The following is a 13,184-nucleotide window of genomic DNA, read 5'->3' on the forward strand; positions in this document are numbered from 1 at the left end:
TTACTATTTTATCATTCATACTATACCATTTAAAGCAAAAGTAGCTTTTGCAACCGCTAAATTGATAATTTGGAGACTCGCAGTCGCAGTTTGATGACGCAACCGGTGCCGGAAGTAACATTTGAATTGTTTTCTTTTATGTTTCGCCTGTGCGACAATGCTGGTTTACGTTGGCTTTACATTGGTCGGATTTCTTTTTACACTGATCTGACTCGGGAGATACAGTTTGATAAATTGCAAAGTTAACCTGCTGTCTTACAGCGAAGTTACACTAGATACACCGCTTACCGAATTTACCAATGCATGTGTTGCTAGGTAACGCAGAAAGAGCTAACGTTTTGTAACGGCTTGTCACTCTGGTCTTGAACTGGGAGGAGAAAGAAAGGTGATGTCTGCGGTGAGTGTGAGCCTGTCTGATCAGGAGACAGGGACGTCTAGTGACCAGTGTAGAGCCTCTCAAAGCAGTGAAGCTCCTTGCATAGATCTGCACGGGTAAGACCCTCTCACCTTCATTTAACTGGCTGTATCAAATGATGAGATCATAAAAACATCACAATCATGTTCCTTTCAGGCTGTCTGCAGGTCAGCCATCCTCTGCAGATGGCAGCCCATCACCTTCTGCTGAGACAACTGGCTTGTTGTCTTTACCATGGGAGATCTTAACCCACATTAACTCTTACATTCCTGCTCAGTGTCTCATCAACGTGCTGCCAAAGGTTAGTTCCTATATATGTTGTCATATTGTATGAACAGCTGGTTTTGAGCTTGGATCATGCAATAACATCACATATTCTTGAACACAGCCACTGTCAGTCATAGTTTATGATGATGATTTATTTTTTTAAGGATATTAAGTTCAGCCTAGAAAAGCATCTAATGAGCGTTTTAAGACTAAAATAGAGTCTGTAGCTTGTAATTTGTAGGAGATACATTTGGCAGATGACCCTTTGAAGGGCTCTCATAGACTCCCATGTTAAAATGACACCGGAATTGCTTCATATTTGAAAAATTATAATTAAAAAAAAACTTAACGTGAACATGAAAATGAACATTTTTGATAGTTGAATGGCTAAAATCAGTCAATGTATACTGAAGATACGCTGCGCCAAAAAACGTACGGATGAATAAGAAAGAAAGATAGAAGAAAGTGGTTGAAAAACAAGAGTTTGATTGCCTAGCAACGGCAATCAAACTAATGACTTGTTGCATGTTGATGTTTGTTTTTAAGCTCTGTTCCTTTTCAGGTATGCCATGCTTTGGCTACTGTGGCTGCAGACAGCACTGAATGGCAGCTCCGGGCACGGCGACTAATAGGATCAAAAGCTGGTTTTCCAGTAGTTCCACTGGAGGGCTATGACTGGCCTACTGCCTGCATGGAAATAGAGCAGCTGAAAACCTGTTGGACAAGCGAAGTACATCATGGTGCTAGACAGACACAAGAGGATGAAGAGGAAAGGGATCAAATGAGGCTGCAGGAAAGGGTAAGGCAGGATGGTATGCCAGTTGTGAAAGGTGCTTAAGTAGTAGTAGTTTGCATTGTTTAAATTGGTATTATTCCCCAGGACCAAGTGGCAAGAGAGTTAGAAGAAGGACTGGAAGATGATGCAGTAGAAGGGAACCACCGGATGGATATTGATGCTGATGAAGAGCAGGATGCAGTTATTAATCACCTCGAGGACTTGGAGTACATTACCTTACCTTTGGACCACATTGCTGCGGTCAACTCAGTGCTCCACCTTGGGGGTGAAGGCACTTCCTGTGCCACTGCTTCCAGAGACAGGAATGTAAAACTGTGGGATCTGCAGGCAGGATCTAATGGCACGCTACTGCACACATTAGGAACACGAGGTGAATACAGCACTCATCAGGGCTGGGTCTGGTGCCTTGCTTCTCGAGGACCTCTGCTGGCCTCAGGGGCCTTTGACAGCACTGTTAGGCTGTGGGATGTGCAGGCAGGCGGTGCATCGACGGGCCTGATAAGGACTGGGGGTGCTGTCCTCTGCCTGTCGTGTCAGACGGATGTTTTGCTGGCTGGAACATTTGACAAGAAGGTCAACATGTATGACATCAGAGGTGAGAGAGTACCATGTACAACAGTATCAGTTTAACCACTGAGTATGAGAATCAGTGCAAATGAACATCAGTACTTCTATAACTGCTGTCATACAGATTTTGATCACTGAGGCTGATAGTGTCTTTATTTACCCCAGGTGCTCAACCACTGGTTAAAAGCCTCGAGCTCCATGGCGACGCTGTGATGTGCCTTGCTGCAGATGACAAATACATCATCTCTGGTAGCAAAGATTGCACTGTAGCTGTGTATGACCGCACGGCAGGCAAAGACCTGCAGAGGCTTCGGGTAAATGCCATAAGAGTTTCTTAAGTGTGTGTTTTGTGTGCACGCTTATATTGGCCTGCATACCAAAACTAACTCTAACCAACTCCTCTGTTTGTAGCTAAGCTCCTATCTGTTGTCCATGAGCTACAGTGGCTGTGAAGTATGGACAGGAGACAACAGCGGCATGCTGCAGTGCTTCTCCCTGCAGGCAGGCAGCTTAAAAGCTCTGTCCCAGTTTGATGTGGGACACACAGATCTGGTCACTGGCATCCACAAGTCCAGTGGAAGCCTCTACACCTGCTCAGCTGACCGTACTGTCAAGGTAGAGTGACCACAGCAGATTTCTGTTGGATTTTAAGCAAAAGTTATGTCCAAGAAACTGAGGCACATGTAGGAAAAAAACAGAAACCGTCACAAAAATTGAAACGAGTGCATCTGTAGTCACGTTCCTTGATAAATTGATGCTAACACTCTTACTGAACAGTCACTGCAATATCTTTATTGTAGGTACATCTCCCTTGTGCACCTCCACGGACATTATGCATTCTGCGTCGTCAAGCCGGAGTCTCTGGGGTCAGTATCCATCACATCCTGCTATTGAGTAATATAAGGCTGTGTTGTGTGTGTGTAGCAGTGTCCGTGCAGGTTAGTGCTGTTCAAAGTGTTTCACAGACGACTGATAGGCTGATAATGAGACGTCTCTCTCTTTCCACTGTCAGCTGAGCGTGGAAGCCGGAGTCCTCGCTGTAGCCTCAGATGATGAGGTGGCCGTCTGGAGGCCCAGAAGATAAAAAAAAAAATATTAAATACTCGAAGTCCTAAAAGTGAAGTATACCTACACCTCTACACACTTGAAATGAGGACATGGGCTACATATTATTTTATTGTGCTGCACTACCAAATATACATGTTTACAGAATTATAAGACTGGTCGTTTAACTTAATTGTAATGCTGAGTCATTATTAATTAGTACTCTAATTATTTTCTTTATTTTTTTTCCTGAGAGGCATAGAAAGATTTCAGAACACAGAAACGTGTAACGTTGTTAATTTGCTCTCAATAGTTTTATGGTCCACTAGCAGACATTTACATCTACATGTACGTAGAGAAAATTGTTGGTACCCCTCTTTTAAGGAAAGAAAAACCCACAATGGTCACAAAAACAACTTGAAACTGACAAAACTAATAAGAAATAAAAATGTACTGAAAATTAACCAAGGTAAATCAGACATTGCTTTTGAGTTATTGTTCAACATAATCATTTAAAAAACAAACTAATGAAACAGGCCTGGACAAAAATTATGGTACCCGAGAAAAGATTGAAAATAATTTGACCATAGGGACATGTTAAACTAAGGTGTGTCCTCTAATTAGTATCACAAGTGTCTTCAAACTTTTAATCAGTCAGTCTGCGTATTTAAAGGGTGACAAGTAGTCACTGTGCTGTTTGGTGACATAGTGTGTACCACACTGAGTTGTCTCAGGAGATAAGAAAGAAAATCATAGACAAGCATGTTAAAGGTAAAGGCTATAAGAGCATCTCCAAGCAGCTTGATGTTCCTGTGACTACAGTTGCACATATTATTCAGAAGTTTAAGGTCCATTGGACTGTAGCCAACCTCCCTGGACGTGGCCGAAAGAGGAAAATCGATGACAAATTGACGAGACGAATAATTCGATTGGTAACTAAAGAGCCCAGAACAGCTTCCAAAGACATTAACGGTTAACTCCAAGGTCAAGGTACATCAGTGTCAGATCGCACCATCCGTTGCTGTTTGAATCAAAGTGGACTTCATAGGAGGTGACCAAGGAGGACACCACTGCTGAAAGCACATCATAAAAAAGTGAGACTGGAATTTGCCACAATGCATAGTGGCAAACCACAAAGCTTCTGTGAGAATGTCCTCTGGACAGATGAGACAAAACTGGAGCTTTTTGGTAAGGCACATCAGCTCTATGTTCACAGGCGCAAAAATGAAGCATACCAAGAAAAGAACACCGTCCCTACTGTGAAACATGGAGGAGGCTCGGTTAAGTTCTGGGGCTGCTTTGCTGCATCTGGCACTGGGTGTTTTAAATCTGTACAGGGTACAATGAAATCTGAAGACTATCAAGGCATTCTGGAGCGGAATGTGCTGCCTAGTGTCAGAAAGCTTGGTCGCAGGTCATGGGTCTTCCAACAGGATAATGACCCAAAACACACAGCCAAAAACACCCAAGAATGGCTAAGAGTGTGTATGCAGAGTGTATGCAGAATCATAGACTGACTGGACCCTTACAATGACTGACACTGAACACAATCTCTTCTTACTTGCTGTGCAGAGTAATATATTTCTTTCAATGTGACACACTTATTGTGTTTGTGAACCTATTTATCTGAACACATTCATCAAATAATGTTACTATTGTATACTAAAGTACAACCTCACCTTGATAATCCAATGTTGCCTCAAACATCTGACACTGTTCACCATCTGCCACTATCCGAATTCACCTGCAGTGTCACCACGTCAACCACTAGAGGGCAATTGCCATGCATGTTTACAACAAATAAGTCCCTATTTACAGTATATATATACACACACACAACAGACTTGATTACCAGGATAACAACATAAATAAAACTAGAAAAGGGCATTTCCTGAAGAAAATGCAAGTTTGATTGCTGCAGCTGAAGCATTGCTTTGAACGCTGATGTGAAGGATTGCTCTGAGTTGCTGGAGAATCAGAGCAATTCAGAGCTTTGTATGCCTCTGTGTGTCAGCCTGTCACCATGGTAACAGCAGAGGAGACCTCAAAAACCACTCCAACTTTGAGAGCCTGGCGTGTGGAAATGATTTGGAATTAGAAAATTCTGAATACGAGTTCGATAGAGCAGCATCTAATGAGCGTTTTAAGACTAAAATGGAGTCTGTAGCTTGAATTTTGTAGGAGGAGATACATTTGGCAGATGACGCCGAAATCGCTGAAAAACTAATTTTTTTTAAAAAAAACTTGAAGTTGACCTGGAATGTCCTCTATGAGATGCACATTTTGATAGTTGAATGGCTGAAGATACACTGCGCCAAAAACGTACGGAAGAATAAAAAAGAAAGAGGTGAAGAACAATAGTTTGATTGCCTAGTAATGGCAATCAAACTATTGTTCAGAGTCCGAGCTCCTTTCTAAGACACAGAACATGTTGTGAAACATTTAAAGCTGTCTTTGAAATCAGTGGAGATGTTAAACCCTGTAAACATATTGATGAAGATTCTCAGTCATCCAGGTCATCATATGTGGAGAAGATTGAAGCAAGGCGTCTGGACTTGTAGAGTTTTCTTGAAGACGTTTCGCTGCTCATCCAAGCAGCTTCATCAGTTCTAACTGTTTGGTGGGGAAACATGGTTTATATGTGGTTACAGACCTATGTGGGTGGGTCTGGGTAAAACTTAAATAAACAATAGCACTAAATGTTTCCATAGTTACCTGTGATGTTCTGGCTGACTGGGCCAGGTGTGTCTAACGACTGGCTAACGACTATGAAACTGCCGGAGGGGGACTGGTTGACAGCCCTTTGTTCTTACTGTGAGTATGTGTAAACTTCCTGGGAATGGATGGAATCACTGCGTTGTATGTGGTGGAAAGATGATGTCTGAGGCCACCACCTCTGTTAAGGGAAGGTTTTTCCAGCTTAACATAGATGGCTTCCTTGACTCCTCTTTCAAACCACCTTTCCTCCCTGTCTAAAATGTGAACATTGTCGTCCTCAAAGGAGTGTCCTTTGTCTTTGAGGTGGAGGTGAACAGCTGAGTCTTGTCCTGAGGAGGTGGCTCTCCTGTGCTGAGCCATTCTTCTGTGGAGTGGTTGTTTAGTTTCTCCAATGTACAGATCAGAGCATTCCTCACTGCACTGGACTGCATATATCACATTGCTGTGTTTCTCCCTGGGAATCTTGTCCTTCGGGTGAACCAGTCTCTGTCTCAGTGTTGTCATCGGTTTGAAATGGACCGGGATGTCATGGTTGTTGAAGATTCTGCAGAGTTTCTCTGATACTCCTGACACATATGGAATGGAGATGTTCTTTCTCCGCCTGGTGTTGTCCTTCTTCTTGTTGTTGGAGGGTCTTGTTTTTGTGGCTTTGATGAGTGCCCACTTCGGGTAGCCACATGTTTGCAGGGCCTTCCTGATGTGGTGTTGCTCCTTCTTCTTCCCTTCTGAGCTGGTTGGTACAGTTTGTGCTCTGTGCTGCAGGGTCCTGATGACTCCCAGTTTGTGTTCCAGTGGGTGGTGTGAATCAAACACAGGTACAGGTACATTTCCCTTTTGCACCTCCACGGACATTATGCACTCTGCGTCGTCGAGTCGGAGTCAATGGGGTCAGTATCCATCACATTCTGCTATTGAGTAATATAAGGCTGTGTTGTATGTGTGTAGCAGTGTTCGTGCAGGTTAGTGTCTGTTTCACAGATGACTGATGGCTGATAATGAGACGTCTCTCTCTTTCCACTGTCAGCTGAGCGTGGAAGCCACAGTCCTCGCTGTAGCCTCAGATGATGAGGTGGCCGTTTGGAGGCCCAGAAGATCAAAAAATATTAAATACCCGAAGTCCCAAAAGTGAAGTATATCTACACCTCTACACACTTGAAATGAGGACATGGGCTACATATTATTTTATTGTGCTGCACTACCAAATATACATGTTTACAGATTATAAGACTGGTCGTTTAACTTAATTGTAATGCTGAGTCATTCTTAATTAGTACTATAATTATTTTCTTTATTTTTTTGCTGATAGAAAGCTATAGAAAGATTTCAGAACACGTGTAACTTTGTTAACTTTGCTCTCAATAGTTTGTGTGAAACACTTATTGTGTTTGTGAACCTATTTATCTGAACACATTCATCAAATAATGTTACTATTGTAGGTCTTTTAAATTTACTAAAGTACAACCTCACCTTGATAATCCAATGTCGCCTCATTGACACTGTTCAACATCTGCCACTATCCAGATTCACCTGCAGTTTCACCACGTCAACCACTAGAGGGCAGTTGCATGCATGTTTACAACTAATAAGTCCCTATTTACAGTGTGTGTGTGTATATATATATATATATATATATACACACACACACACACACACACACACACACACACGCACAACAGACTCGATTACCAGGATAGCAACATAAATAAAAAAATACTTATAAATACAGATACAGTAAGATATCAGATATAAGTAAGATACAGATGTACAGATGTATCCATTCAAATACAAATGTTCCAGGTTGGAGATCACAGAGGTCCCGGCTGCAACACGTAGCCCCTCTCTGTGCGTATGTTCCTTCAGGTTGTCTTTATGTTTTGAAATACACCTTAGAACACCTTATGCACAACTTGCAACACTGACTTAAATTTGGTTTAAATAATAATCCAAAAAATCATTCAATCAATATTCTAGAATGTCCAAATGTAATATTTGTTTGAGCACAAAAAAGTTGCTACTAGCCTGCCGTTTAGGGTGTCGACATCGCTGTGTCACTTTAATAATACTTTTGGTGATTTATAATATTTAATACCTATCGATAAAACTGCACTCTGTTGCCTTTGGTTGTTCAGAAACCAGGAATGAATTCTAAATACTGCTGCATTTTCAAAGCTCCTGCTGCATGTGTGCCTCCTGTGCTGTATGCTGTCGTGCCAGCTCGGGCCCCTTTCCATTTTGACTTCCTCCACTCTGCTGCTTTGCCTCCTTTGATTTCACACAGAGAAAGAAATAGAAGGTATGAGTTGCAAACATAGAATTAAACTCGATAAGCACCATGCATCCAAGCCTATAATCCAACATCTGATTAGGCCTATATGTAATATTAATTTTGATGCATAAGCAAAAAGCCCTGCCTTAAACAGGCTTTATCAAAGGAGCTAGCACGCTACAAATGTGGTGCCATTAAGTTTTTTTTGTGCATTATGTCAGGTCTACTTAACCAGCCTTCCTGAGGACCCCTCTGTGGGAAAGCGCTGTCACAGGGGAAAAAGAAGATGCTTATTCATCTATGTGATCATGTCAGAGAGTGTCTTAAACAGCAGTGCTTTTATACTTTATGGGTTTGTAAATGGATTTTACTAGCATGTTAGCCTTTAGAAGCATTTGGAACATTTTAACATTAATGCTGCTCATTCAGTCAAATGGTTAAAATATTAATGTAGTGATGTGTCAGCAATATTTTCATGAAGTAGAAAATACAAACATAGGTGAATGTGTGCTCGAAAGTAAAAGATCTGACTACGGTGTAATTAAGATTTGGTTCGATGTCCTGCATGAGAATGAGTCTCCTCTACTAAAGCTGTTCTCTCTCACTTTCTCACTCTCTCTCTCTGCTGCATCACTCCCTTCCTCTGCACTGTCAATCTACTAAAACACTTGGCTCAATTAGAGCAGAGCAAGAGGGATATGATAGAGTGTTTCACTCCCACCACCCATTCTCTCCTTCTCTCTCTCTTTCCTGTTCCAATACAGTCTCTCCACCATCAGCGAGGGGGGGGGGCAGAAGCAGAACAAGTATTTGCTGAGCTCCACAAAACGCGAGAAAAGACTGCAGACCATCAAAACACTAGTGCGCTCTATTCTCTCTCTCTCTCTTTCTCACACACGCACAGACACACATTATTCTCTCAATTCCTCTCTCCACCCTTCCTTATCATCTCCACTGCTGTCCTCCCTCTCTCTCTCTCTCTCTCTAGTGCAGGGCTAATGTGCTGCGTTGGTCTGTTGAGAACAGTCTGCAGCACTGTGCTCATCCGTATGGATTCTACTCCATCGTCACTGGAACACACACACACACACAGTCACAGTCAGCAGAACAACCTAAAGTACACACATGCATCCAAACCCAGTCCCAGACTGGGGGAGAGCTCTGCTTAGACTGAAGATGTCTTCACCTGCTTGGTAGATTAATCAGAATGAGAACCAGTCTCACATCGTGTCCACACAGGAGGTGTTGAGGATCAGCAGGAAGCTGTGCACCTGCCTGCATTTTGGAAGCGCTCTGAGCCCAGTGAGTTTCAGGTCAGGTGTAAACAGCTGCCTGCTGGAAACAAGGTTAATGCAGCAGTGCTTCCACTGGTCCACTGGCACAGATTTTGGCATGGCATGCCGCCACAGTGAAACGAAAAATAATCTGTGACTCCCCAAGAAGCTCCATTCCTCTCTGCCCTCGCTGATACGCATAGAATAGTCATGTGACCATTCTTGCTACGTTGCTCATAGAGGGATGCCAGAAGATCTTGCTCCATTTGTTTAGTTGATTTGGGATGAAATGTTCACACCATGACACTATATAATGATTGATCAGAAGGAAATGATCACAGAAGCAAAAACACATATGAATTGGGTTTAAAATGCATAAATAAGCTGGAATCTGATATTTTGGCAGTGTTGGTCTGCCATATTTCAGCCATCTGCTGTCTCTGCTCTTCAGTGCAGCACACCTCATTTCTCTGCAGGTCTGTCCAAGGATGCAGGGAGCCAGAGGAGCAGAAGGTAACCTGTACAGTTTGTACTTTCTAACCTTCACATTTTAATGTGAGAGCAATCTGAAGTTTACATGTTAGTCAGTCAGAGAGTCATTCAGTGGACAAACATTGATTCATAAAATCCGCATCCCACTCATTGTCTCTTTCTGTCATAGGCTGCACACACACACACACTCTCCCTCTCCCTCTCTCTCTCTCTCTCTCTCTCTCACACACACACACGGGCAGACTCCTCCTTTCTCTCCTCCTCACTCCTCCTTCCTCTCCTCCTCTCTCCTCCTGTCAGTTGGTCCTGTGACTCCTTGCCGGGACGGTATAACAGTAGCCTACAAAGCAGGTACCGGCGGTGGATGGGGAAGGGTAGCAGCAGCAGCAGCAGCCGCAGCAGCAGCAGCAGCAGCAGTCGGGCGCACCGACCGAAGCATGCTCCAACGCAGCCATGACTTGCTCGGCGTCAGATAGCGAGAAGATCGTGATCAACTGCGGCGGGATTCGACACGAGACCTACCGGAGCACCCTAAAGACGCTGCCGGGGACGCGCTTGTCTTGGCTGACAGAGCCCGACGCTTACAGCAACTTCGACTACGACCCCAAGTCCGACGAATTCTTCTTCGACCGCCACCCGGCCACCTTCGCCTTCATCCTTAATTACTACCGCACCGGTAAGCTCCACTGCCCCAATGATGTCTGCGGGCCGCTCTTTGAGGAGGAGCTCGCCTTCTGGGGCATCGACGAGACGGACGTGGAGGCGTGCTGCTGGATGAACTACCGGCAGCACCGCGACGCAGAAGAAGCCCTGGACAGCTTTGAAACCCCCGAGCCGGACGAGCCAGAGAATGATCCAGCGCTCACCGGCGGAGCGGACGGTGACCTGAAGCGGCTGTGCATGCAGGAGGACGGCCGCAGGGCGACATGGTGGGAGGTCTGGCAGCCGAGGATATGGGCGCTATTCGAGGACCCCTACTCCTCCAAATACGCACGGGTAAGTGGCCGGGCAGGTGTCCAGGTTACCGACAACCAAAACCTGCACCTTGTCTTTATTTCGCTTATCTTTAGTGCGCGCGCGTAATAAGACCTGCGTTTGGCACAGTTTTGGACACTGCGCATTATTGGGCGTAAAGACGCAAGGACGGGAGGAATGGAAGTCATGTTCACTGCGGGGTTTTAGACAAAAGCACGTGTGGTCAGAGCGTCACAGCTCTTATTTTTTTAAGCATAAAGTGAAGAAATAAATTCACGTCTTTGTGTTTGAAAATTCAATTATTAATTTCACACAACAATTCACACAAAGACGTACGAGATTTAGTGTTATTTAAAGAGGAAGTTAAGCACAGGTAATATTGATCATGCAAATTGTGACTGTTTTCATGTTAGAAGCAACATTGGTTGAGGTCCAAACTGCATCTGTCAAACCACAGCCTGCCACCATGTTTTAGGTTTTATAGCATCATGCATTCAGAGACTTATCACTATAATGTGGCATTCCAAATTTGGTATAACTGCAGCTAAGTAGTGTCTCCTCACTCAACCAGGCAGGCATTAAAGAGACTGAATGGATTCTTGTCAGTAAGACGAAGGTCCAGTTGTATCTAAGAGAATGTATTTGTCATGTAAAAGAAGCCATTCTGAGGAGCTAAAGGTGCTCAAAAAAAATCAGGGAAAGTTGGTTAAAATGGTTCTTGGGCACAGCGTCGCTCTAGAAGTCATATGTAGAATTCACCTATGTACCAAATCTGGAAAAGTCATAGGAAGCCATAGGAACTCGTGTATTTTGACTTTACTGTGCCATTTTTACCACCCCCCTGAGATCACCTCACTGATCCTGGTGACGATAGTCTGACTCTTTTAATAGCTGGACTCATCATAATCATCACCGTTTTGGAACCCATGATCAACTTTTATTCACAGTAAAGCAAAAGCTTTTAAGAAAAGGTCAATAACAGGTGAAATAGGGAAAGGGGGAGACTTACATTCCAAAAGCAAATGAAGAAAGAAAGTTTATGTTTTAAAGTCTTCCAGTTGAGTGAATTGTGTTGGGCTGAGGCTTGTTAATCTCTACATGGAGAAGAAGTCTTCTGGTCTCCTTACTGTGTGTGTTTTGTGGACAATCCACCCCAACTACCTCGCTGTCATACAAAATTATGACCCCCAAGAAGTCATCGAACTAAACCAGTCACTGTGTGTAGAGGGTTAATGAGTGTGATCAGGTGCAGCAGGTGAGGCTGTGCTCACACCTGGCTCCACTTCCTAATTGAAAGAGTGAGAGTGTGTGTCAGTACAGGAGCGGTTGCAGGTTGAGCGGACACAGAATGATGAGGGCAGTTCTTCATTTGCTACAAAAAAGTGGGAGTTTATAAAAGGATGAAGGCTTGTTTTCAGGCGCTCTACCTCTACACAAGTGTGTCTTGGCAAACCGAAGGATGGAAATTCCATTTATTAATTAAGTCTGGCTCTGCCTACCTTTCCTGTGTTCACATATTATCCCTCTTATTATAAAATGTTTACTCTCTCTGAACTCCAGCATCATTTTCATCTCTCTCCCCTCTTTATGCTGTCAGTCTTCTTCTACCTCTCACCTTTGCCTCCCTCTGCTTCATTGTCCAAAAAAAAAAGAAAGAAAAAAAATCCATGGCCATTTGCAGAATCAGAAGTCAGCGCTGAGCTGTTCTGTGGTGAGCTGTGTTTCTATGGACTCTGCTGTATGCCCAGAGACAGCCTATTGATTCAGTCATTCTCTGTGAGTTAGGATGGAGACATACACACACACACACACACACATGAGCAAACAGCATGCGTGTGCAAATGGTGAGGTGTGTGCACACAGATGTAAAGCTGTTCATCTGTAGTGGTTTGTTTTATGCATTTAAGAAACTGCAGTGTGGAATCTCGGCAGCCTTTATCTGTCCCCAGAGAAGCACTGATTGTGATACACCACTCTGACATGGTTGGTCTCTGGTATTTCATTAACACACATTTCAAAGGCAAATACAGTTTGACACTTGGCCCTTTTATACAGAGAAAGGCCAGAGTGAGGATCCCCTGTTTGTCTGTTCACTGACAGCGTACGAAGCTGCCACCATGCTGCATCTGCTCGTGCATGTCATGTGTTTTTAATGCAGTTAAACTCCCTGAAAAAAAACTGATTGATTTCTTTACCACAGGCAGCAAGGGACATGGGATAATATTACAAAGCATGGGTACCAGTCATCAGTTTTCTCCCAGTTCTGCCTTGTGTGCATGACTAATGGCTCTTTGTTGGCGGCAATAGATGGGGTTTGAGAGTGCAGTGCATCCTATGTGTCATGAGTTCAGCAAACATCTCGCACAGAAC

At 43.7% G+C, this 13,184-nt stretch overlaps 2 protein-coding genes across 5 annotated transcripts in view; both read left to right on the top strand.

The window, feature by feature from the left end:
• Positions 1–146: 146 nt before the first annotated feature.
• fbxw9 (F-box and WD repeat domain containing 9) lies at positions 147–3,478 on the top strand. Of its 2 annotated transcripts, none has more exons than XM_028412669.1 (8): positions 147–492; positions 572–716; positions 1,245–1,481; positions 1,563–2,073; positions 2,211–2,359; positions 2,457–2,660; positions 2,846–2,983; positions 3,058–3,478. In XM_028412669.1, exons 1-8 carry the CDS (start codon positions 389–391, stop codon positions 3,127–3,129), a joined length of 1,560 nt encoding a protein of 519 aa, XP_028268470.1. In that variant the 5' UTR covers positions 147–388; the 3' UTR covers positions 3,130–3,478. The 2 variants fall into 2 exon arrangements, with proteins under 2 accessions (XP_028268470.1, XP_028268471.1); XM_028412670.1 differs by having other exon boundaries at positions 2,846–2,911; positions 3,058–3,477.
• A 6,814-nt stretch (positions 3,479–10,292) lies between these two features.
• kcnc3a (potassium voltage-gated channel, Shaw-related subfamily, member 3a) overlaps positions 10,293–13,184 on the top strand; it is a 39,681-nt gene continuing 36,789 nt past the window's right edge. For all 3 annotated transcript variants that reach the window (XM_028412668.1, XM_028412667.1, XM_028412666.1), the window contains exon 1: positions 10,293–10,835. In XM_028412668.1, the coding sequence (XP_028268469.1) occupies positions 10,293–10,835 (543 nt within the window). The remainder of the gene's footprint in view (positions 10,836–13,184) is intronic.

The sequence above is a fragment of the Parambassis ranga genome, chromosome 8 (assembly GCF_900634625.1).
Source record: "Parambassis ranga chromosome 8, fParRan2.1, whole genome shotgun sequence".
In the NCBI taxonomy this organism is placed as follows: Eukaryota; Metazoa; Chordata; class Actinopteri; family Ambassidae; genus Parambassis; species Parambassis ranga.

Coding starts and splice junctions, on each gene's coding strand:
- fbxw9 (XM_028412669.1), top strand. CDS start 389: ATGTCTGCGGTGAGTGTGAGCCTGTCTGATCAGGAGACAGGGACGTCT. Junction 717..1,244: donor TCATCAACGTGCTGCCAAAG/GTTAGTTCCTAT, acceptor GTTCCTTTTCAG/GTATGCCATGCTTTGGCTAC. Junction 1,482..1,562: donor AAATGAGGCTGCAGGAAAGG/GTAAGGCAGGAT, acceptor ATTATTCCCCAG/GACCAAGTGGCAAGAGAGTT.